Raw genomic sequence first — 26,837 nt, 5'->3', positions numbered from 1 at the left:
ATCCTTCAGGACCACTTAACGTAACTCATTTCTTAGGAGGATAATACCTTTTGCTTTCTTTTTTCCTTTCTTTTGTCTTCTGTGTCTTGTAACATCTTTTCTTTCCATAGATCAAAGAAATAGGAAGGATTGGTGTAAAACTTCAAACCCTCTTTTCCATCATCTCTAAAGGAAAAATAAGATTATTAGATAAAACATGTTACTAAATAAATATAAAATATGGCATGTAACATGTAGCAGCATGTAACAGCAAAAAGGAGACTGCTGAACCCTCACCTCCCAATTAAGGAAAGAAAATCCTACCAATTTGAAGGGTATGAGGTTTATATAATTTTCATTATATAAAGTGAACAATAAGAGAAATTGATTGTTCTTAGGGGGACGGCACAAACAAATAGTATATGGAAGAGAGGAGGGAAAATGAAGTCTTCTACATGTACCAAAAAAGAAAAGACATGCAGAGGTTGAACAAGTGTGTGTACACAAATTCAAGCTGAGAGTGGATCTTGGGAAAGGAAGGGAGATAAGGAAGCTGCCATGGGGTGAGGGAGAGAAGAGAAGATCAGGTCCCACCAGGCTTTTTCAGCTGGACTCTGCTCTCTCTTCATTAAAGCAATGAAGAGGAGGCTTCAGTCACCACCCATCCATCTGGGAGAAGGGTGAAGAGGCCCTCCTTCTAACTCCAGCCAACCGGGCAGCTCGATTACCCCACTGCATCCAATCAGCTGGCTGCATTACCCAAAGCATTCTTATGGCCATTTGAATTGCTCTGTCAGTGCTGCAGCAGGACTAGTTTGCCCATCCAATGCATTTGGTTGGGGTCCTGGAAGGGAGAGTAGCCAATGGGTCTCTGGGTCCCTCTGGGCTGCAAGTCAGTGCCCCACCTGAGGGCCCCAGCACTGGGCTTGAAAATGTACTCTGCATAGAAGTAATAGAATGGTTCAGTTGGAAAGGGACCCTGGGGGTCATCTTATCCAAGCTCCTACCATTCAGGAATCTCATCATGCAGTCCCTCATCCAATCTGAAGCTGTACCAGACCCTCTTTAAAGTAAAGGGTAAAGGGACCCCTGACCATTAGGTCCATTCGTGGCCGACTCTGGGGTTGCGGCGCTCATCTCGCTTTATTGGCCGAGGGAGCCGGCGTACAGCTTCCGGGTCATGTGGCCAGCATGACTAAGACGCTTCTGGAGAACCAGAGCAGTGCACGGAAACGCCATTTACCTTCCCACCGGAGCGGTACCTATTTATCTACCTGCACTTTGACATGCTTTCAAACTGCTAGGTTGGCAGGAGCAGGGACCGAGCAACGGGAGCTCACCCTGTCGCGGGGATTCGAACCACCGACCTTCTGATCGGCAAGTCCTAGGCTCTGTGGTTTAACCCACAGCGCCACCCGCGTCCCTCTTTAGCTTTGCAAATATGCTAGCAGTTTTATTGCATGTTAAATCAAATGTTACAGGCCGTAGCCCTGATAACAGGTTCCTGTGCAGTACTGTATCACAAACAAAACCCTCAGCAACATCACTTTTTCTCTACAATGTGGGCTGAGTATTTGTAGGGCTGTGGACAAGATTAAAGTATGAGGCTAGAAGACTATACCCATCATACCTGATATTTACATGAATGCTAAGAATTTGGTTGAGCCACTAGTACGATTTCACAGTGAAGAAGACAACAGTTATGCATTCTCAGGGACTGTGTCATCACAGTTAATGGAACATGCAAAAAGTAATCTTAGAATGATTAGCTGTCCTCGTAAAAACTGCCCTAGTAAAAATAAGAATAGAGCTACACAAATCTCCAGTTCCCAAATTAAACTCATTCGCTTGATTAGAGGGTTCTTGCTTATCACTAGTAAAGTTTGAGAAATTAAAATGCATTCTGTGCATTTTTTAACACTGACCTGTAAGGGGTAAGTATGTTGAGTGGAGGAGGCTGTTCACATGTGTCATAAGTCTCTTGCAAAGGAATGGGCAGACTCTTGCGGTCAAAAAGCTGCTGATCTTGAGTTGTGGAACTTCGGAAAGCTTTTCTCATTGTTATATCTTGCAGTGAAACTGAAAAAAACCATCAACATTTAGATAGTGAGATATAAATGTTGCATTAGGAGGCAAAAGTTGTATTTGACAATTGTAGCTCATAAGACACAAGTAGATTGTGGAAATTATTGTTGCTGAATCATTAAAAATAAAGTTACAAAAAGAAATCATGATCACGTACGATGAAGATTCCATGCAATTCTGTACAGGCAACTCCCCATTTATGTGTGTTCAATATGTGCACGACTGCACATACATGCATTGGCCACGAACCTGGTAGTGACCCAAAAACGATATGAAAAGGGCCAGAATGGGATTGGGACAGAACTGTTTTTTTTACAGGCTTTTTCAATGGTGTTTCAAATGTACACAATTTCACTGACGCATGCAGTGCATCAGAACATAACCCCCACGTAAATAGGGGGTTGCCTGTATTTAAATATATATGCATAATTTGGAGTAGCAAAGCAATGAGCATTACTCCCATATTACTAGTCATGTCTTTAAAGTCTGTCCTTCTCCCTCAAAAAAACACAAAAAAACAACAACCCACAAACCCTCAACAACTGTGTTCTCCCCCCAAAAAGCTCAACAACTCTGGTCTTTACATTGTGAGTAGATCACAGTCTCTTGGGAGTTGGACGGGCCTGCTATAAAGAATAGCACTATAATTTTGATTGATCAATCAATAAAAAACAATATTGTAAAAATTAAAAAGAGCAGGAAAATATCCAAAGCCACATGAGCAACAAAAAGCCAGCAAGACTCATAAATCCACAGCAACTAGTTTTTTTAAAAAAAGAATGCAAAGGAAAGCCTGGAATAATAAAAAGCTAGGATGTAGCCTGGTACAAACATAGAAGTGTCTGGTTTTAACAGGTGTCCCTGGACTGATGTTACAACTGAAAAGGCCCCACTCCTAGCAGATTCCATAGAGTTTTATTCAGCAGAAACACCTAGATTAAGACGTGTAATGTTGAAAGGAAAGCAGTGACACACATGGGAGCAGGTACAACTCTAGGTACCCAGCTCTGAAACTATTTAGGACTTTACACATTTAAACCAGCATCTTGAATTGGGCTTGGCACAAACATGTAGGCCAATGCAAAGCAAGAAAGAAGGGTATGATCTTTTCTAACCCACAGCCTGGAGACAGCATTCTGTACTGATATTACAGTATTTATTTAAACATTTTAGGTCATATTTCAAAGTGAAGTCTCCACAAGGCAGTTTACAAGACATAAAATACAAAACAGTGCCCCTAGTATTTTTGTAGAGACTACTTAAAATCCCACAAATTGATAACAAATAACAGTATGAGTGGTGTGTGTGAGAGAGGGGGAGGTGGCCAACCCTCTATGTGGTTCTTGGGGTAAAAGTGGTTAGCTACCCAGCACTAAAGCATGAAATGTCATGGTGAAATCCAACTTTAGCTGGAAAGCTGGCATCACTGATCAGAACGAGTACCCCTGACTTATGAACCTGATTTTGGGGAAGTACAATCTCATTCCAAGCAGGCTGCCCTATAACCTTGAAGCAGAGGGCCACTAGCCAACATTATTTCTAATTTGTCTGTCAGTTTGTTCACCTTCATCTAGACCAGAGCTTTCCAAACTTTTCATGCTGGTGACATACTTTTTAGTCAGGCATCATTTCGTGACACAGTAATTCAGTTTTACTAGCAAATCAGAGGTTAAACTAACCCCCTTTCAGCCCGGGGACGAGCGTGGGGAGTGTTTGCACGACACATCTACACACTGCAGCTGACACACTAACGTGTCATGACACACAGTTTGGAAAGCTCTGATTTAGACTATCACTGGCGTCAGAGAGATTCTAAGTGCTGATACAATTCAGTAACATTTGGTAGGTCTTTGCTGAAGCCTCTTAAGGCTCCATGAATCAGGAGATCCACAGATTCAGACACCGCCCTGCCAATTTCTGTTAGAATCTCCCTCCCCCAAATATTTTTGTTGTTGTCTTTTGCATCTCACACCAGATATGCTCACTACTAATAGCAACTATGGCTGATATGATCCACAAGACCACACATAATATTATTTACATAAAAACTTACGTTCTTCTTCTTTTGGATCAAGCTGTGTAACACTGATAGATAAACGGTCCACACGTTCTTGCAAAGAGTTCACTCGGAAAGAAAAACTGTGTGCCTCATTGAAAAGCTCACCAAATATATCTTCTGCATATTTACCTGCAAAGGAAAGTTTTTAAAAGTTAGGGTTAAGAATTTGAACAAGCAGCTAAATTTGTTAAATTATTCTTTGATATAGGGCATTCTTACATTAGCCTGTCTCCCATAATTCTTTGCTCCTGCCTCCGTCACTTGGAGGAATTACCCAATCCAGTGGCTTCATTGTCCACCTTAGTAAATCTGTTTATTATCAAAATTTGCCAATTTAAGAAAGTTAAGACATTGCAATTCTCCTTAATAGAAGCTTGACCCTGTACTTAGGAGTTTACACTTTTTATTTTATCATCCAGGATATGCCCTATTTCCCTTCTCAATCATTATTACCCGGTGTTCTCCCAGGTGCAACAAGACATTTGATGCTTTATTCCCACGGCAGAATTACAGTAATCAGTAGCACTCTAAAAATATGAAATGCACATGATAACCATGGAAGGAAGTGTTTAAATATGTATTTGCAAATGAAATAAAATGGATTCAATGACTACATGATTCAGTTTTGAATCCGGAGTGTTGCCAGTCTTCTGCTGTATCAAAATTAATGCAATTAAAGTTGCCAGAGCAGAGTTCTCAAAATAAGAAAGTGGCACAGGTCTGTAATGGTGGCTTGCACAGCATTTTGTAATTTTTTTAAACACTGAATGCCATGCAACCTTAAATGCAACTATCTTGGCCAAGCATTCAGTGTTTTGATAAGGTCTCAATCATCAACGCGGGTGGCGCTGTGGGCTAAAGCCTCAACGCCTAGGGCTTGCCGATCGAAAGGTCGGCGGTTCGAATCCCCGCGGCGGGGTGCGCTCCCGCTGCTCGGTCCCAGCGCCTGCCCACCTAACAGTTCGAAAGCACCCCCGGGGGCAAGTAGATAAATAGGTACCGCTTACCAGCGGGAAGGTAAACGGCGTTCCGTGTGCGGCTCTGGCTCGCCAGAGCAGCGTTGTCACGCTGGCCACGTGACCCGGAAGTGTCCCCGGACAGCGCTGGCCCCCGGCCAATAGATGTGAGATGGGCGCACAAACCCCAGAGTCTGTCAAGACTGGCCCGTTCGGGCAGGGGTACCTTTACCTTTACCTTTACAATCATCAATGTTTTACCAACATTTTGATAGAAATCTTTTCTTTCTTTTTATTTAAAATGCACATATATGTAATTATAAACCTGAAAAAGATACAATAATATATTTCAAAATGTCACTTCTTGTTTATTTGCCTGAAGAATTTCACTGGGACTTACAGTTCTCTCCCAACAGGCTTTATATTTAAAGCCTGCTACATCCCATGGTTTCATGCAATATAAAAGCTAATTCCTGTCACTGAATGGCTCATAGCTTACACAAAAAATTGTACTTCCTTGATCTTTCCCATCATTATTGAGATAATTGTGACTAGGCTTACCAGAGAGCTTGTCCTCTATAAAATCTCAAATCCTGCAATCCCATTTTATCCTCAAATGCTCGCCTTGTAGTATTTTAAGATACAAAACCATATAATGCATTGAAATATACCTGCACATATACTGAACTTCTCAACCGCTGAAACTTGACAGTCCACCAGAGGAACAAAGTTAATGTTTGAAGAAAATGCTCATGCTCCCATTCTGACAATCTTTCAGGGGGATAGTTCATAACTGGCATGGTGGTAGTGTGTTAAACACTAGGCCTGGTGGTAATAAAACATCTATCATGTATGTCTTAATCATGGAAGAGGAGCCAACCTAGTGGCCATGGAAGAGGACATTCTCTGTGGCAGCCCTTAAAGCTGTGAAATTCTGTCTCCAGAGAAGTGTGCCTGGTGCCTTCATTGTACAGCTTTTGCTGTATGCTGAAGACACACCTCTTTATCCTGGCCTTTGACAGCTAAGATATATATTTAAGACACACCTTATTGAGATGTAAAATGCTTTAGTTGATTTTATTATTGAACTATTATATTGCTGTATGGCACCCATAGTGAAGGGGGAGCAATAAATCCTAGAAACAAATGGAAGTGCAATTGCTGTTAATACGTTTTCATGTGCTTGCTTTCGCTACTCAGAATGATATATAGATGGAACCACTAGTGGCTAAAAGCTAGATCTTATCCAGGCCACAGTTACAGTCTCAGTGGTATTTGGCAAAACTCTTAACTAGCAGAAGAATCTGGAATTTGATATTATCTCTGTACACCTGAAACTCCAGAGTGATCACCTAATTTAAGACATGATACTCAATGTGGTAATGCAGGGAACAGGGCAGCAGCTCACTGAATAATCCATGTAAGTAGTAGATTTCTTATGCATGTGCTGGTTATCATCTCTCCCAACTTGGAGAGAACTGAATTAAAGTGGTCACTTTAAAAACAAAATGAAACCATACACACATACACAACTTTTAATTAGTGAGAAACACATTACAGAGTCTTCCCCTATTCTAATACTCAGTCAAATACTCCAGTATAAAAACACCAGATAAGCATATTTGAAAAAAGAGATGTATACTCATTTTTTAATTTAAGTCATAATGAACTTCTGGGTCAAGGATCCTGAAGAAGCTGAAGACTTTAATTTATTAGACAAGCTATGCACATGCTATAGCTCCTTAGGATGCATTTGGCTGACACAGGATGGAAAATGATAATGACAGTGGTTAAAATGTACTAGAAACAGTTGCAGTTCAGGCCAGTACTGCGCGCACCATATTCCACCTGATAGCCTTTTGAAGTGGTTACAGCTCAGAGGGAAAAACAATACATTTCAGTAAGATTGCTGTAGGGTTCTAAAGTATTCCTTCATTTAAAATTAATATAGAAAAGGGGGAAAGCTTTATTGTTTCCTTTTTTCACTTCTGCTACATACATAAAGCAAAGTGTAGTTCAGGGCAATTAACCTACAGCTATGTTTTTAAAATTATTTTTATTTTGAGAATGAATAAACAAGTTTTTATGAGCATACTTTAGAACATAGGTCACAAGTGAAAATATGAAATCTGTGGTATGAAATCAGCTTCGATTTTCTACACGTAAGACTGTAATATTATTTCAGCTTTACCAAACTCCTGCTATCTGGTTAAATAGAGCCATAGTGTCTTTGTTTTTGCAAAAGATCAGTACAAAAACTGAAATATATAAACGATCAATCATTAAATGTGCTACTAGGAAAGGTCATATAGACTACTTCCAGTACCCCTAAGGTTTATGACAAAACACTTAAGACAGGGATGGAGAACCACTTTTGTCCAATGGACTGGATAAAAAAGTGGCCAACCCACATCTGTCAATCATCTGATGTCATATGACACCAGGTGGCTCTGATTCCATGTAAAAACAGTAGGCCAGGGCTGCTAAGAAACAACTGGGAGCAAACTCTTAAGGCATCTGATTGTCCTCTGCAGGTGTAACTTTAGTCATCCTGCACCTGATGTCATATGATATAAAGTGAGTGACGGTTGGGCATGGCCACCCAAAATGGCATGGCCCATGGACTGGAGGTTTCTACTGCCTACTTAATATAAGCATGATAGACTAGAACAGTACTCATGCAAACACATAAAACATTCCAAAATACTATTATATATTTATATTGCTCATATTTACACAATCTGTGTTTTGCAAATATTTTGTAGTTTATGCTTATTTGTATATTGTTATTTTTCAATTATATTTTTGAGGACCCTTTTTGAGTTGAAAAGTGGTTCTGAATTTTACCATTAATAATATCCCATATCCACCCCCCTTCTCTGAACATTAAATCAGTGGTTTGTTTCTTGTTTACTCTAATTTAAACATATGCAACCACCTGTTTTCCTGCTTTTCCTCTTTATTCAGGATGTCTTGGGAGCAGCCTCTACCATTAAGCTTTCCCCAGGGTGGAATATAAACCTTCTCTCCTTAAAATTGTGTAGAGCTACCAATCTTCTGCTTTAGGTTACCAGTCTCAAAAGTCAATTGTTCTTTTATTAAATCAGTCGAGTCCCTTTAACTTTGGCAAGGTTAACACTATTAGCCTACTGAGCAGGAGCCTTATTATATCTATGTTTTGCATGGCAACTGCACATGTTGGCTACTAATATTCACTAACAATTGTCATTGTGCTCCATAAGTAGTACAACTGCCCAAAATATGTACAGAACTAAAATCTAGTTTTTTAAAAAAAAACCAAAAACCAAATGAAGAGTGAAAATTACTGAAAGGCAGAAGGGCATAAAAGGGGCCTCTCCAACAGAGACATGGCAGTTGTATTATCCCAATATTATCCTCAAAATAGCGGGTCAGACACATAGCAAGTTGGCAGAGTACAGAGAGAAATTTCTGCCTGAGTTCTATAGTCTTTATATAAACTTTGCAAAACTGCCAGTTCAGTTCTTTTAAGATCATTAAAGTCAACAATAAAACTACACATCATACATTTTGTTAAATGCACAATTGATGGGGACATATAACATTTTGGAATGATTCAAAAAAGATGGGATGAACATTATGAATTAATTGTTTTGAAGAGAGTAATTTTATTTTGTTTAACCATAAAATGCAGCTGTATTACACATTAGCTCAAAATGCACTGTCCCTTAATATACTGGGTACTTACTTAGACTGCTTAGTTGTCTGATTATATTTGCCAAGGAAATATTTGTAACACATTCCAGTTCATTCTTGATGCCTCGTGGTAGTGCTGTATGACAAAGATACCTAGGGTCTATGTTTCTTTTTACCAGTGGCATCCTGAGATATCGATGACACAGCACACCTAGGAAAAGACAGGAGATAAATTACAACATGGTTTAATTACCAAGATCATTGCTCACTTATTGATAATGGGAAAATTAGACATTATATACATTCTTTACAGTAATGTAAAGTCAAGAGAACTACAAAATGGTTTTTCTTTCAACTGCTGTTCATTTTGAACTTCCCTTACTTGAGAATGCTACAAATGTAGTTGTTAATGCCACAAATACTTTTCTTATGAAAAGTGAACAGTATGACCTTTGCATGTCCACTATGTACAATGGGGCTTACTTTCAGGTAACATAGGATTAACAATAAAGAATTAACAACTGGAGAAACTATTTGTAAATGGTTTTCTTTGCATAACATTTTAGTTACTATATAACTACAAAAGCAAGCGCAAAAATTAAATAATGATTTTCATCCAGAATTTGAATGAAATTCAAATCAAGAGTCTTCAAAACTAGGATGTTGTAAATATTCCATTGTCCTTGATCCCTCATCATGCAACCAACACCAGGGGTGACCACTGAAAGTATGGGTACCTTTGGTTAAAGTACATTCATACTACTGCTTATTCCACATCTAATGTGCTCCCACTGCTGCATTCACCATCAGCATCAGATGGGAGGGCGTTCCACAGCGCGGGCGCCACTACCGAGAAGGCCCTCTGCCTGGTTCCCTGTAACTTGACTTCTTGAAGTGAGGGAACCGCCAGAAGGCCCTCGGCGCTGGACTTCAGCGTCCGGGCAGAACTATGGGGGTGGAGAAGCTCCTTTAGGTATACTGGGCCGACTTTAGCTACAATCCATACCAACCCTATGATTTCTTGACAAATATTTCTGTTTGATGTGCTTTATCCTCAAATCTGCTCCAATCCAATTAGAAAACTGGATGCAGAGTAAGCAGTAATATGAACATACCCTAAGTTTTGGTATGTTAATTCTGCCTGGTGTTGGATCAGTTATATTCTGACTGTATAGTTTTCCACACCAGAAGGGGGTGGAATGGTCTTGCGTACAACTGTTGACATGGCACAATGATCCAGAACACAACCCCCATGCAAATGTATAAAAATACTATTTTAAAATTCATTCAATTTAGTTTACATTCCACTTAATTTTTATCATTGTTTATCATTGTTTCTTTTAAAGAGATACTGTCACCGTATGTTCTGTCTCTTTAACATGTATACTTTTAGAGAAATTACATATATATTATTTTTTCTCATATTTGTGCGTATGAATCTAACTAAAACCTTCTTCCATTTTGGCTGCATTGTGGACTAGATGAAGTTTTGAAATTGACAGTAAGAGCAGCCCTGTCTAGAAGCATTACACTAGTCAATCTGTGAAGTTACCCAAGGCATGGATGATGGTGGCTAGGTCACTAAATAATGTGCTTTTTATTACATTAAAAACAAATAGATTTTTTTAGTGTTCTGTCTCAAGTTAGGGAAAGCAAGAATAGCCCTAAAAATATATTGTACCCATTAAAAACTACAACATGTCTAGCCACATTTCTAGTATATTTTATTCATTGATTTAAAAATTGTTAACTCTCCTTTCAGAACACATTGCTCTCACTGTGTGGCTTACAAGACTCAGTACAATAGTAACAAATACACTTTCAAATTTCTGACAGTGTTGATGTTTTTGTATTCTTCAAAAACATACCTGTTCCACAATCCAGCTACAGCTAAGCACATTTAACTCCATTTATTTTAATGGGAAATTTAAGTAAATGCACAGCTATCTCCCACTGAAATCAGTGGGGACTTGTGCTTACTTTAGGGTGAGTTAAACCTATAAAAAACTGCATTGAAGTGCATCTATTAGTACACAGGCTGATTTTTGTTCCCATTATATGCACTCCCCAAAATAAAAATTAATGTAATTTAGTATAAAACTGCTTTTTTTTTTTAGTCCTATTTTTTTCAAAATGATTTCACTTTGAGCTTATTCATTATCTCTCCACTGCTGCTACGTATAGCATACAGCCACAAAAGCTCTATGGCTGATCACAACAGCTCTTTGTATTCTTGACAGCCATAGATAACCAATCCCTTTTTAAAGCTAAAAAAGTGAATAGTTTAAACAAACTGTATCTTCTAAGGATATAATTACATCATTAATAAATTATAATTTTTAGAGTTCTGTGAAGGCTTTCCTTCTCTAAAATCTACTTTTTATGAACACTGCTTGTGTACAGTTGGAATCTCAAATCAATTTCACTACTTAAGGATAACTTGCTTTTCAAATTCAGACAACAGTTGAATAATCTGAGTTTAAATAAAATGCACACCAATTTATGTTAAAGGTAGTCTAGAATATATTTCAAATTCAAAAAGTCCCCTATTTCCTATAAATAGCAAAATGCAGTCTAGTACTGTACATTTATTTTACACCTAAACTTTAACAGCTAAAACAGGGATGCACAAATTCACTCTGCTATTAAAAACAAAAAAACTGCAGTTCAACCTCTACTGTAATGTTAACTTCACAATTAGTCATCAGTGGCAGAATTCTAAATACACAGAAAGCACAGACGGGCTAGTCAATCACAGAGCTGTGATTCCATTAATCATACTGAACACCTCCTGTCATTCTGATGCTACAGAATGGACCGTTGGCCTGGAATTCAACACACAGTGTCTTCCCTTAATAGTGCTGCCTTTTCAAAGAGACACTCACCCTCCTGCTCACAATTCCCCCTCTTCTTCAGAAATGTGAAGGTTGGTTTTTAAAAAATGGAGCAGGATATATTTGGTGAAGAACCATAACTCCTAAATTCTAGGCTAGGACATACAGACAACAAGAAGCGATGTTCGGGGCGGGGGTGATAAATGTGTGCAGCTCATTGTACTGACCATACTGAAGATCCAAGTTGGAAATTGGAAGCTAATGAAATAATAAATCATGTCAGACAAAATGAAATCTATTGTTCAAAGGTCTGTCTCTAGGAACCTTCATATCATATATGACCTAATTTGCTGATTATTCAAAGAGTGATATATAGTTAATTTAGATTCATTTGAAAAATTATTATAGAATTTAAAAAATACTTTATTTAAGCTATTCTCTTATATATAAAAACTGCCTAACATTCCTTAAGATCACAGGAAATCAGTTGCTCAGAAATTAGTACTATCCAGTGCTAAGTAATTTAAGTCCATTAATTCTAATGGGCCTACTCTGAGTATAACCAACACTGGATCTTACCCAAGAAATTTTCAGCTCCCTAAATATATTTATCAAGTTTTATATTTTATAACTCCAATTATTAACAACTGCTTTTTTAGTGATAAAAGTTTAAAATGTTTTAGATATAAGAAATTACTGAGTTGGAAAGGATCTCAAAGGTAATCTAGGTGAAGCCCCTGCTGATACAAGAAATCCATTACTACTACTACAGTGATCAACTTGTTATCACTCTCCAAGGGCTGATTTATGACTACTGTGTGATGAGGGGATCTAGAGTCTGAAAATGTGGAAGTACGTTTTAACTTATTTTAACTGTATTCATAGTTTTAGACTGTACATGCTTCGTGGTAGATTTACTTCCTTTAATTGTGTACAGAGCCATATATGTTAATGGTGCTATGTAAATAAATGTGAATACAGTAATGCTAAATTAATGAAAGAGGTACTGATTGGCAACAGAACATGGAACTGGAGCCAAACCAGGGGCAGTGCTCTTCCCAGCTGTTCTCAGAATATATTCTATACAGATATATTTTTGGCAGGGTTAAAATCTTCTACTGAAAATCAAAATGTGCCCTAGAGAGTCCATGGCTGGATTGTGCAGAAGGGTCTGCAATTTTATTTAAAAGGTTAGCAATATGTAAACTAGCATTCTTTTATCAAATTAAAATTCTGAGCTCCATTGTTGAGAAATATTGCTATCCTACTTCAAGTTTGTACTCACAGTACACCTTTAGCTATACAAGTTATTATTAATTTTCAGAATGTGATGAGATGTTAAGTAAATTATATTTAAATCAGATTTTTCAAACTAAATGAAATAATTGCTCTTTTGAGAGTACCATTTTACAATAAAATTTCTTTGCAACCTAAGGTGTTGAAAAACTGCTACCACGTAGTCATATATAGCATCCCATTAGGTTGCAATGTGCTTGTTTTTGATTCAAAACACTAATATCATGTGACACTACTGCCATAGCAATAAGTCCCATATTTATCATTCTGACATTACAATGAATAGCACAGTCATTCAGTTGAAATTCTGACTATTGCAATAACACAAACACTTGAATAAGTGTGGCTTCTATTCTGTAATGCAAATTCTGAATATGGAAGTAAAGACTTGCAACAAAATACTGCAGTGTAACACCAGCCCCTAAGAGGTGTTTCCCCACAAAGACCTTGAACAGCAAAATAGTTGTCTGTTTCAGATGGTGGTCTCAGCTGGGTGAGGTTTGCGCTCAAGCAGGACGAGAGTGCTAAGCACAAATTTACAAGGAAAAATCAAGCAAGTCCAAATTCAACTTCTAGTCAGACAATATCAAGCATGACAAAATTCAGGTTCAGATAAAACAAGAGTCAAGCAAAGCCGAAGTCAGGTTCTGATAAGGCAAAGTCCAAGCAAATCAGTAAATGTCTTGGATAGTTCTGTGCAAGGTTTGCTGAACAGCAAACCAAGATTTAGCATTAGATGAAGCTGCAGGACTACCTCCACCTCTAGTAAATGAAGTCTCATCAGTTAAAGAGACTTCATCAAGATCACTAGCTGTTGACTCAAAGAGTGCTGGTTCTGTTGGAGCTTCAGGCCTGGAATCCAAAGACTGCAAAATGGCTTCCTCAGGTTTGAGCTGTGCTGCAGGAAAAAAACATAGGGCCAGTTCTGAGGGGAAACCCCTTCTACACCTCTGAATCCCCAGCTTTGTCCACTGAAGACAAATGGGATCATAGGATCATGACAAATAAGTGCTTTGTAGAATGGTTTGACTCTTGCAGAGGATGAGGAGTGGAAAAGGAAAAAGCAACACCTTTACTGAAACCTTACCCTGCTGTTCTATACAGTCATACCTCGAGCTGAATGTGCTTTTGGTTGAGCACGTTTGAGTTGTGCTCCGCGGCGGAGCGTGTTACTTCCAGGTTTCGCCGCTCACGCATGCGCAGACGCTCAAAATGATGTCACACGCATGCACGGAAGCATAAAAATGTGACCCGTGCACGCGCAGACGCACCGTCACGTCTTGCGTTCCATTCGGGATGCGAACGAGGCTCCGGAATGGATCCCGTTTGCATCCCGAGGTACCACTGTATATTGCTAAAGTTCTCAGGTTGGGGCTAGTTTTTAGGTCCAAATCTGAACATTTTACTCTCAGTGGTGAGAAATCTTTGGCCCGTGCCCACCAAACCATACCCATCTGCCCCACACCTGACATCTTACGTGGCACCAGATGTGGTGCAGGTAAAGATGTAGTTACTGACTCACAAATGCATGCATAAGAAGGGTTAACCTAAGCCCTGAGGTCATGTTGCCAGTGAGTGTCCCATAGATGGCTCCCAGCAGCTTTTACCTCTGTGTTTCCCCCACTTCTTGCTTCCTGAAACAAGCAAGGAACCATGCAGCTTTGGCTCCCACCACAGCTGATCCTGCAAGTGAACTGAATCTCTCCAAAAGGGAGATTTTAAAGTCTGCATCTTTGCTAGCCCAAAGACTGCATGATCCTTTTTGAAAGAAAACCAAGTTCTTCTCTTTTAATTTCTTCTCTCTTATTTATTGAATTTGCCAGTCGCTGTATCTTACTCAGACTTAAGCTGTTTGGAACCTTTTTCAACTTCATTTTACTGCCAGCAGATGGAGACTTGTTTGCTGTAATTTCTGGAAACTGTGGGTAGAACATTCACCTATTTGTAAAGCTAAGAGTCTGTAATGTATTCTAGCTGAAGTATTTTCATGAGGAACGTTTGTTTAAAGATGGATGTGGCCAGATGCTAATCTAACAAAGTTTTAATGTGCGTGAAGCAACCGCCACTGTGCTAACTCTGCTATGACCGAGTGAAGAATGTCTCTTCCAAACTTCTCCCACCAAAAGTTTTCAGCTCTACCCTAGCAAGGAAACTACAAGGACCACAGTAAACAAATACAAAAAAACTGGACTAAATCCCAACTTTGGAGAAGGAATAATCCCCTCACCCTCACCAATACAGTTCCACACAATACAAACCTAGCTAGAGGGAGTCAGTTTAGAATCATACATAGGCATCGCTTTTAGATAAGGCTCTGTGGAGACTCAAATTTCAGCATTCAGTTCAGTTTAAAACCAGGTAAAACCTATTTAGTTTTCTTTTTAAAAAAATGAATCCTCAACAGAGCATCAATGACTAGTTACTCACTGTCCACATACCTCTTGGTCGACATCCATTGTCCACACCTCACTTCCTAAATCCCCCCACCCTTTCAAATTCCTAATCCCTGGAAGTTGAGTCCGACCACATTATATCATTGGCTTCAGCAGCAGCTAAGGGTAGCTAGCCCAGCGACTAAGCCAGCTCCATAAACTAGAGGGAGCTCCAGCTGATACAGTGTCTTGGCCCCAGAAACAAAGGATCAAGCTAACAGAAAAGTTAAGCAGCTGAGTAAGGCAAAAGGGTGAGGAGGCCTCTGCCCCTCCACTGTTTGATCTAAGAAATGCCAAGTTCTCAAATAAAGTAACACAATAAATTACAAAAACTGATATGAAGGTAGAAAATCACCAGAAGGGTGAGGAATTTCCAATGCATTGCACAGTTTGTCACATGTATAAACTATCTACCTGCTGGACAGAAGTCATGGGTGTGTCCTCATTCCACTGAGCTTCTAGCTCTTAGGGAACAGGTTTTTTGCCTTGAGGCCAAGGTGGGCATACAGCTTTTTCATTGACCCAGAAGCAACTGCACCAGTTCTTAAACTCTTCCTCCTTCAAAGTAGCCAATTGGAACCAGACAGATTTACAAGACAGTATAGTTATTTGGAATCTAATAGGATTGCTGGTCCATTACTGATAAGGTTTATTCCCTCCCCCCCTTCCCAGTTGTTAATTATGTCTGCTGCTACTGCTTAGGAATGTTTCTGGAACCAGCCCTGTTGCCAGAGGCAATTTTAGGCTAGTGTAACTGGTTCAGCTGCACTGGACACTGGTGCCACAGGGGACGTGTCAACAGTGATGTAGAACGGAGCAAGAGAGGTAGGTGGGGGTGATGCTGAATTTTAGCATTCCAGAAGGAGCTGCTGAAATTTGACAGCCCAACATGCGGCTGTTACTAGGGACAAATCTAGTACCACTGAATTACATAATATATATGGCAATGTTAAGAAGCACTATAGGTAGGTTTTGATTTTCACACCAATATTTTGTACATATATTTGCAACCTCAAAAAACTGAGAACTTTAGTATGCTCCACATATATGAAAAATTAAGATTCTTCAGCTTCTCAAGATTGGGGAGTGGGGGAAGAAATGGAGATGTTCTTGTTTGAATTTCTGCAATGCACTCTACGTACAGCTACCTTTGAAGGTTACTGAGAAACTACAATTAATCCAGAATATGGCTGCTAGACTGGTGACTAAGAGCGGCTGCCGGGAGCACATACCACCAGTCCTAAAATATATATATACATCGGCTCCAGTACATTTCTGAGCACAATTCAAAGTGCTGGTGTTGACCTTTAAAGCCCTAAACAGTTTGGCCCTATATACCTGAGGACAGTGTCAGAAACTCAGGTATATAACCTAGACACCAAATGGCTCCTTAAAAGGAGTTACAGTTGTCAAAACAGAATGTCTAGTTGCCATTTTGGGGCAAGATGGCTCTAAAGTCTTGTTTTTCATATGACAGACTTATTATGATTGATTCTCAGTTAAATATCTGGTTAGTTCAGAGGACAACCTTGAGCTAGGTTAAGAGCTTTCAGACCTTAAAGAAAAAATCCATGGAGAGTCCACATATATATTGGCATATTCTGACCTCTTTCTCTTAATGGTGACTGCTTCTGCTTAGGCTGCACAGAAAAAGCATTTTGGTTCCAGAAATTCATTCTAATTATGCAGATAAAATATAACTGATAGAATTCTACAAGATGGGGTATTAGCGTGTATAAACGGTCCAGATCAAATGATCCGTAGGCATGCACCTTCAGATGGTGGAGATGTCAGGCGCCATCCTGGCACCCAGGCATCTTCACTTGGTTATAAGTAGTCAAAAGCCAGGTGCAAACACATCTAAAGGAGTGCCTCCACCATCATCATTCAGTCCTGACACTGAGGCCCAGCTCTGAGGAACTTCTGGCAGTTCCCTCATTGCAAGAAGTTACAAGAACCAGGCAGTGGGCCTTCTTGGTAGTTGCACCTGTCCAGGGGCGCCGACTTATAAAAAATATTGGGGGGGCCCATACCGGGGTCCTGCCGCTGGTTCGCTCGGGTAGCCGGGAGAACGCAGTTCGAGGTGGCGGTGTTGGGGAGAGACCCTCGCTCAGGGCGCCACAAGACTTGGCGGCCAGCGGCCTATCTGGGGGGTTTTGGAGCGTATTTCAGCGGAGCGATTGGGGAGCAGGGGGCTTGTTGCCGGATTCTTCAGCTGAGCCGGAGATCCACTGCTGGGGGTCCCTGGGCCGAGTTGTGAGCACGGCCTGCTGAAGGGAGATCCAGCCGATTGCGCGACGGGGACGGCCGGGGCTCTCCGGCTAGGGCGCGCGGCTGGCTGGCTGGCGAGGGAGCAGGTGGGGAGGAGGCGGGGGTCCTCACTCTCTTAGGAAACTCACCCGCGCGCCCGATTGCCACGAAGTCCGAAGGGTGCGTGTGTGGAATTAAAAAGCAAAAACGAGATACGGGCAGGGCAGGCAAAGAGTTTTCTGCAAGAGGATGGAGGGCAGGTTGAAGAGAAAATCACTCAGGATGAGACAGTCAAATCAGCCATGATAAAATGGGCTCAGGATATTGGGTATAACATCATGTTTGAGGACTGGGAAAGGTTATGGACCACCGGAATGAAATTCACGGCATGTAATGCCTTGAAGGAAAATATTATGAAAATGATTTATAGGTGGTACATGACCCCAGTCAAGCTTGCAAAAATATATCACCTGTCTGATAATAAATGTTGGAAATGTAAGGAGGCTGAAGGGACATTCTTTCACCTCTGGTGGACTTTTCCAAAAGTGAAGGCCTTCTGGGAAATGATCTATAATGAGTTAAAAAAGGTATTTAAGTATACCTTTCCCAAGAAACCAGAGGCCTTCCTCTTGGGCATTGTTGGCCAGAAAGTGTTAAAGAAGGATAGAACTTTCTTTATGTATGCAACTACAGCAGCAAGAATACTTATCGCAAAATATTGGAAGACACAAGATTTGCCCACACTGGAAGAGTGGCAGACGCAATTGATGGACTACATGGAACTGGCTGAAATGACTGGCAGAATCCGAGATTTGGGAGAAGAAACAACGGAAGAGGACTGGAAAAAATTTAAGGACTATTTACAAAAACAATATAAGTTGTATGAATGTTAAAAATTTACACGATTCAGAAACTATAGCTTCAGCAATTAGATTTGGGAAACAGGAAATTATATTTTAAGTAAGAAAAGGTCAAAATCTAAGGTAATACTATGTTTAATTTAAGATATAAGTAACTGATGAAAAGTATGTTAAATTTAGAGGTATAGTATTTGAAAAGTACAAAATAAGGTACGAAACAAGGTAATAATTTGCTGATATCTTTATTATAAAGAATGCAGGGTAAGGGAGATGCGAGGAAGTCCAGTTAGTTATATAAAAAATGTGTTGAATGGTTGGTTTTCTTTTCTTCTTTTTCTTTTTTTCTTTTTCTTGTTCTTTTACTTTTTTCTTCAGTGTATGTTTCTAACTTTGTATTTGAAAACTTAATAAAATATTTATAAAAAAAGAAGAAGAGAAAATCCTTTCGCTTTTCTGGGGCACAGGGAAGTCTCAGAGCCGGAGGTTGGGGAAGGGACCCCCTTTGCTCTGCCCTCTTCTCCCGTCTTAGATTCGCATGGGGGTCCCCGCCCGAGCTTGCCTGGCCACCGGGCCACACAAGGGCCACGCTCTACGCGGCGCACCTTGCTAGCCGCGCAGCTGTCCTCCGCGGCTGTGGAGCAGCCCTGCGCCGGTGCCCAGCCCCTCTGGGCGCCCGCTGCGCTGCCAATGACAAGCGGGCGACGTCGCGGGCGGGGAAGGCGTCGCTTTCTTTCCCGATCCTTCATCCTCCCAGTCTTCCAGCCCTTTTTTGGGTTGGAAGCTCGTCTCGTTCGCCCTTCTCCTTTCTTCACCCTGCGCGCAATTTTCCTCCCTCGTCTCCCTCCCCATTTCTCCTTCCTTCCTTCCTTCCTGACTGACTGACTGACTGACTGACGGGCTTGGGCTCGGGCTCGGGCTCGGGCTCGGGCTCGGGCTTCGGGTAGGGCTCGGGCTCAGGCTCGGGCTCGGGCAGCCACAGCGTCGGCGGTGTTGGCGATCGGCGGCGCGGGGGGATGGCCCTCCCGGGGGAGCCGGCGCTGCTCAATGGGGTTGCCAAGGAGACAGGCCGGCCGCCCCCCTCCCCCGGCCCGGCGCCCCCCGCCGCGCCGGTGCCCGTTATCGAGCTGGTGCGCGCCGGGCGCCCTATAAAAGCCGCGGACGCGCCCACCGCCGCCCGAGATTATTGGGGGGGCTGAGCCCCCCCAAACGAATTTTTGAGGGGGCTCGGGCCCCCTCAAGCCCCATGGAGTCGGCGCCTATGCACCTGTCCTGGGAAACGCCCTCCCACCAGATGTCAAAAATTCAAACAATTATATGACTTTTCATAGACACCTGAAGGCAGCCCTGTCTAGGGAAGCTTTTAATAATTGTTGTGTCCCTTTATATTTTGTTGGAAGCTGCCCAGAATGCAACCTAGTCAGATGGGTGGGGCTAAATAAATAATGTGGGGTTTTTTCCCTTAAGAAGCATGAGGGCCTTCCTCTCCTCAGCAGCTGGCATGGTTGGACACCTGTCAGGGGCCTCATCCCAACACACAAACTGAACCACTGCCAACCGCAACCCTCAAAATTAGACCTATATGCCACCATTTTTGTTTATCCTTGTGGGCACGCTTTAACAGCACAATTACACAACCCAATCTTAGCCCTTTTTCTCCTCTTCCTGCTTCTCTTTTGCCTCATGGTGCAACTAAAAAAGACTCCAGTTCCTATAGCACTGGCAGGAAAAAGAATCAACCATTTCTGTCTCCCTCCCCTAGGAATCACTCTCACTTACATTTGGGATCACTGCTTGATAAATAAGAGGCTGTGCTGGGGTAGTATGCGGGAACAAGTGAAAGGCCAGACTTGAAGGACAATGCTTCACTTTCTAGCCACTTTCCTTTCTCTCCCCTGCTTCCCCCACGCCTACTTCTCCGATATGAACTTTGACTCTGTGGCTGTAATAGTATTGAGGGATGAACCGGAACCCACCCTCTCTAGTGTCAGCCAGTAGTACAGTATGTAGGATCAGGGAAGCAGCAGTAAGGGGACATGACACTATGGTAACAAAGGGCCTACAAATGACTGAAATCATTCCTGCACAGAAAAAGCAGGACTGTAGTCAACAGAGGTGGTAACTATGATATGCAAACTGAACATCAATATATGAAGAGCAGCAAAGATAAGGCTTCTGCATGAACAAAATCAAACAGTGAATGTGTGTTCCATGACCAACATAGTAGCTTGAGTAGCTTGTTGCTGCATGGCCAGAAATACATATTCTATGGCATAGGATTCAATATTCTTGTGAATAAAGGATATAGATGTCCATATCAGCAAAATGAATATTGCCACATTCAAAATTTCCACAGAAACATAAATATTACTCTACGCATTATCTGTGCACAAAGAAGAATCCACCTTATTCCCCAGGGCTACAAATACATTGTTCTTAAAGCTCCACACAATTCTGTAGGTAGCTTTACATATGCACATTTCCAGCAGTGCAGAGACCACAAACACAAAAATGGCTAAAGGAAGAATGTGGTATCTTCTGTATGGCTAAAAGAAGGATTGGGGCAAGTTTCCCAGATTTTTTTTGCTGTTCTTAGCAGGGGAGCAGCAGTTATTTCTTTAACCAGAATTCAGAAAGCAAGATCTGTTATTTGTTGCTGGCAGTGAAAACTAAGGCTGCCTTCAGAAAAACTGGCTCTATATCATGTATTATGATTTTGCATAATTTTTGTTTATTCTCTTATTTGTAGTATCGTTTACCTTCTTGTGACAAATTCTAGATGCCCTCTTCCGTGCATCATAAAAGCTTATTTAATAGAAAGTGCTTTCTTGTCTCTCCCCCCCATGATTTCCAATAACAAGGAATAAAGCACGTGTTGTTATTACTCAGAACCTGAGCTGGTGATTTTGGGTTGAATCCAAAGATTTTGTCTGCACAAAACGCCAACTGTGACAACTTATTTTTACAATAACAAAAAAGGAGGAGAGCACAAAATACATTGTCTATTAAGGGAAATAACCAAAGCAGCACAGTTGTTTTGATCCACGGACTGCACAATATGTTTCAAGGTCTAAAAATCTCCATCTCCCTTCTTCAATATAAAAATCAAGTGTGCACAACCCAGACCTTTGCAGCAGTTGGGGTAAGTTTGCCTAACAGGAGGTTAAAGAATGAGAGAGAGCTGCAAAGAGATAGACACATCTAGGAGGATATTGGCTGTTGTAGAGGTCTCTCAGAAATCCTATCTCTCTACCAGCAAGACTTTCCTCAGCTACAGATTGACTGTGGCCAAACCTTCAATGCATTACAAGCAAGATTTAACTGCATGCAAGGGCCTTTATCTGCCTGAGCAGTTTGGAATCCCTGCTGGAAGGCACAGAACAGTTTTGTCATTGCTATAACACAGCTCACCCTGGAGGTACATGTCTAGCATGGCCATGATAAAACAGAGAATGGCATATCTACAGTAGAAGCTTGGGGCAAAATATAAGAGCAGACAGTACCACATGGGCAGCCTCTTGGTTCGCTGGTGTATATGGATGCTTCTGTACTCGGTGTACCAACTCAAAACTGGAACACATCCTTCTTTTTAAAGATTTTTCATTAGTGACTCAACAGCAGTCTAAAAAGCCAAGAATTAATCCTGGGGGGTGGGGGCTAGTCCAGTGAAACTTCAAGACGAACAAGTATTTGGACATAAGCTTTGGTGGGTCAAAGAACACTTTTCTCAGGCACATGAAATGCCATCCGCAGCTGACAGATGCATCTGTAAACATATGGGTATGCGTACAAGAGTGTAAGTGTACACACACACACACAGCTATAAACAAGTTTGTGGGAAGAAGTGCAATGTAGCAAAATGAAGATGAAAGGCTCAGGAAAGCATGATAGTCATGTTATAACCTATTAAGAGTGCTGTTCAGAACATTAGGCATTCAAAAAAAGAACAAGAAAAATTCAATTATTCTTGCCCGATATGCAAAGAAACAAAAAGCAGCTAAAGAAACAATTATTTTCTGCAGCAACCTGGCCACACCCAGTCTCTACTGACCCCAATTGTGATGATTATCAAATCTTTAAGTGTTTTATGTTTATTAATCATGTTTCTTTGCCAAACCACAACTAGTTGTGAGTGGGTCACAGCCATGATTATTGTATCTTTTGCCTTTTTAAATAGATTTTGTGGTTCTGTGCCAAGTTGTTCATTTCCTGTGAATGCTGTGTGCTCCACCCCTTCTGTTCAAAGCTTTTGCTTCCCTGGGTAGCCTCTCCTTTGATTGTGATCTCATTGCCCAAGGAGAAGAATTCCAACCCTAATGTTCTCTTTGAAATGTTAGCATCTTTATGTGGGGACACTTAAACATTCAATCCGCCACCTACAGCCAAACAGCAGATGCATCGTGTGAGTCAGCTCTCATTTACAATCTTTAAGGGACAGGGGAGGAGTGGAGAAAAAGTTGTGCTGGGTGACTGAACTTTCTTCCACATAAACTAGGTTGAAAGTCAAACCAGGGTCACTTTTCATTGCAGAATTTACACAGAAGCAGAGCTACTAGGATATGGTCACCTGCGCAGCTGCAGCCAATGTCCACAAATTTCAGACGTGTAATTCAAAATTTTCATTCTGTAAACAAAAAACACCTAGGGTAAAAAAACACAAACCCTCACTAAATCTACTAATGTTTTGCCATTGTGGTACTTTTTTGTTTCTGTTAAAGAATTGCCATATTGGATTAAAGGGAAAGGGACCCCTGACCATTAGGTCCAGTCGTGGCCGACTCTGGGGTTGCGGTGCTCATCTCGCTTTATTGGCTGAGGGAGCCAGCATACAGCTTCCGGGTCATGTGGCCAGCATGACTAAGCCGCTTCTGGCAAACCAGAGCAGCACACGGAAATGCTGTTTACCTTCCCGTACCTATTTATCTACTTGCACTTTGACGTGCTTTCGAACTGCTAGGTTGGCAGGAGCAGGGACCGAGCAATGGGAGCTCACCCCGTCGTGGGGATTCAAACCACTGACCTTCTGATCGGCTCTGTGGTTTAACCCACAGTGCCACCCATAGACGTCCCATAGTGGATTAAAGTGTCCCAAATGATTTTCCAAACAAAAACTATTCCAGGGAAGTATATTAAAGTGCTTCTCTCCAACAAAACATTTATGCATCTGTCTGGGGCATTCTACTACCCCAAACAAATAAAAATTATCCCCTAAAATTGTCTAGGTCCATTCTCCCTATTATGTTTTATAAAAAGACTGAGACATGACTGTCAATGTCATCACTTATGTTCTACACTCAACATGTATTAACACAAAATAGTAGTACTTTCTAAACCTAGGTTTAACTGTAGATTTTCACTCTAGTCTTTTAACTTCCATTGATTAGAAAGGTTATACTAAAACATTTAAAACTGTTAAACAAACTTATACTTATCGCAACCTGTCTTTGCATTTGATACTTACAATGTAATCCTCAGCCGAAAGAACAATCACCCCTCCCTTCCAGACCTCAATCTTTTAGCAAGAAATTGTATATGATGTTCACTTAGAATCTAACAAGATGACAAATGTTCACAGCTACTGAATAATTAACTGAAAGTTTTGCTGACAGTAGTTTAGTCAGAATGAACTAGAAATTAAGAATTGATACAGTTCTATAGAATCAGATCTAAGCCTAACACCAGATCAGGACAGAGTATGCCACCTCAAATTGCCTACATCTTAAGACTCATACTACACTTTTCAGAGTTCCCTGTTTTGTCCCTATCTGCATGTGCTTCTTAAAGCAAAATCAGTCTAGGAAGGTGGCTACCACCCAGGGTACAGAAAGGACTGTTTTACCATTTCAGCTAAAAGTTCACCTTTCCCAAGCTAGGGGTAGAAGTAGCTTGGGGATTTTGAACCAAAAAACTATGAAAGAATTAAGCAGCCACACTTGGCCCAAGGCTTGCTGTCTGTCTAAGCCATGTTTGCTTTAAACAAAAGCACATATATATATTTGTATATATGTATAGTTTAAATACCGTAGTTTTCGCTCCATAACACACATTTTTTTCCTCCTAGAAAGGGGAAATGTCTGTGCGTGTTACGGAGCGAATGCTTCCCTCCTCCGTGGTTTCCAGCAGGAGAAGAGCCGCTGAATGGGGAGGAGAGAGGGACAGAGTGCCTGCTTCTTTAAAGGAGCAAAGCGGGAGGGGAGAGGAGCCGCTTACACAAGTGTAAGCGGCTCCTGTCCGGTTGGCTCCTTTAAAGCAAGCAGGCTCTTCCCGCTTTGCTGGAAATAGCAGGAAAGATTTTCAGCTCACTAAGGGGGGGGCGGGGGGAGGGAGAGAAGCAGAACCTGCTTGCTTTAAAGGAGCAAAGCGGGAGGGACAGGATCCGCTTACACTCACACAGTAGAAAGCTATTGAGATTGTCCCCAGCTGACTTAAAAGAACTAATGTAGAAATTACAGACATATTTCAAAATAGTGGGACTGCACTGTAATAGCAAAGTCCTCACTCAATAATTATTTGCAAAATTGCATCACAGTCATAATATGCCAGTAATTAGCAATTTGGATTGGAAGCATTGGTTAATTATCAATTACTCTTGAATCTTGGCTTCGTAGACTGCTGCTGACAATCACCAGAGAAAAAGGCAGCAGAAGTTAAAAACTATAGCTAACTAGATTTCCAACTTTTCTTTTCACATTGCTTCAATTGTTATATCCTGTATCTAGCCTGATGGAGGAATTCCCAACAGTAAGGATGAGATGTGCAGCATGAAATAGTTCTGCGAGCTATGAGAAGATTGGAATATGTAATTTTCATATTCTTCAATGTATATGTTGAAATAGAATGTAAATTAAATAAATTTCAAGGCATTCCCTAAAACACCATGCTGAGAATCTTCTAATATCTCCTACTGATATATCTAATTAATGTGCTCATCTGTTCAGATGTTGTAAGCCAGATATGAGCTTTATAACACTACTTTCATTCTACAGTGTATTTTGAAAGCATCAGCAGAACAATTTTGCTAAAGTGTAGAAAAAGCCCACAGAACAGAAATTGTGTTATTTAATACGATGGTACAAACAGAAGTGAAACTCTTTTGCTATCATGATGTTCAATCTGTTTCAGATTTCAATTTCCATAATTTGCTTTGGCTGCTAAGCAACAAATCAAATATGGTTTGATGTATTTCATATTTGAATGCATTATTCCCCCTGCTGCTCTGATGGCTGAAAATACAGTTGCAGAAGACTTGCTTTCAGAGGAACACTATTCAAAGAAATATAGATTTCAATAGGGATATTAATCATCTGAAAAAATACAAGAATCCACAGAAAGTAAGACTCCAATTCTTAGAAGAGTGTTCTCAATCCATCATCATTTCTCCTTCATACAACATGAAAGGGCTTTGGTTCTTACCTTAGTCTATGGGAGAGCATCTCTAAAATTAAAAAATTTGAAACCATGGGAAAACAGTTTAACTCATATTGATCTATTGCTAGAACTCCTTTTTTAGTACTCAAGGTCTTGTCTCTCAAGTTTCCATTTGCCAACTTCAGTACCCTTAATAAATAAATCACAGTATCAATAAGGCACACCTTGCCAAGACCTTCACTTTAAAAGACTGCACACAAGTTAAGTCCAGCAACTGGAGGAACGTGTAGCTACGCTCCAAAGAATTAGAGAGCTGGAGCTCTTCTTGGAAGCAACAGAGCACACCGTCTCCACCAAGGAGGAGACAGGGGACTCCCCTGAGGAGTCTAGTTCACCAACACAGGAGCCAGATATATGGAGAAACGTGACTCAAAGAAGTAGGAGGCCCAGGGTTCACTCTGATTGCTTAGAAATACACAATCGCTTTGAGGTCCTCTCCCCTAGCATGGAAGACGAAGAGCAGACTCCATTTGAGGATCTCTCCCTCATTACAGTCGATCAGGTATATGAAGACGGGCAGCAAAGTCAGTCCTCAGGGAATGTGCAGGCGACCTTGGAACGGACAGCTCACGAAAGAACCCCGACTAAACCCAAGAGGAGGCGTGTAGTGGTGATAGGGGATTCCCTACTGAGGGGAACAGAAGCAGTGATCTGTGGGCCTGACAAGATGTCTCGGGAAGTGTGCTGTCTCCCCGGGGCTAAGATCCAAGATGTAACTGAACGACTGCAAGGAATCATAAAACCCAATGACAAATACCCCTTCCTCTTGGTTCATGTGGGAACCAATGACACTGCAAGCAATAGCCTCCAGAAGATCAAAAGAGACTACGAGGCTCTCGGCAGGAAATTGAAGCAACTAAATGCACAAATTGTCATCTCATCTGTCCTCCCAGTTGAACGACGTGGCCCAGGGAGAGAGGGGAAAATAGTGGAAGTGAACAGCTGGCTTCGCAAATGGTGTAAACAGGAACGGTTTGGATTCTTAG

General features: G+C 41.1%; 2 protein-coding genes across 3 annotated transcripts in view; one reads left to right on the top strand and one right to left on the bottom strand.

The window, feature by feature from the left end:
* Nucleotides 1-26,837, top strand: part of CDC40 (cell division cycle 40) — an 89,368-nt gene that overhangs the window by 12,571 nt on the left and 49,960 nt on the right. The gene's annotated exons all lie outside the window — the stretch shown is intronic.
* The window catches only part of WASF1 (WASP family member 1), a 38,065-nt gene that overhangs the window by 7,443 nt on the left and 3,785 nt on the right, over nt 1-26,837 (bottom strand). Inside the window, exons 2-7 of one of the 2 annotated variants that reach the window (XM_082216780.1) lie at nt 23,885-23,973; nt 22,991-23,047; nt 8,807-8,965; nt 4,118-4,252; nt 1,905-2,058; nt 48-165 (exon numbers count right to left, since the gene is read on the bottom strand). In XM_082216780.1, coding sequence (XP_082072906.1) covers nt 48-165; nt 1,905-2,058; nt 4,118-4,252; nt 8,807-8,939 — 540 coding nt within the window. In that variant the 5' untranslated portion in view covers nt 8,940-8,965; nt 22,991-23,047; nt 23,885-23,973. The remainder of the gene's footprint in view (nt 1-47; nt 166-1,904; nt 2,059-4,117; nt 4,253-8,806; nt 8,966-22,990; nt 23,048-23,884; nt 23,974-26,837) is intronic. The other variant, XM_082216779.1, reaches the window with a different exon arrangement.

This window comes from Podarcis vaucheri (assembly GCF_965113315.1).
Source record: "Podarcis vaucheri genome assembly, chromosome: 3".
Classification (NCBI taxonomy): Eukaryota; Metazoa; Chordata; class Lepidosauria; order Squamata; family Lacertidae; genus Podarcis; species Podarcis vaucheri.
This window is presented reverse-complemented; position numbering and strand designations above follow the sequence as displayed.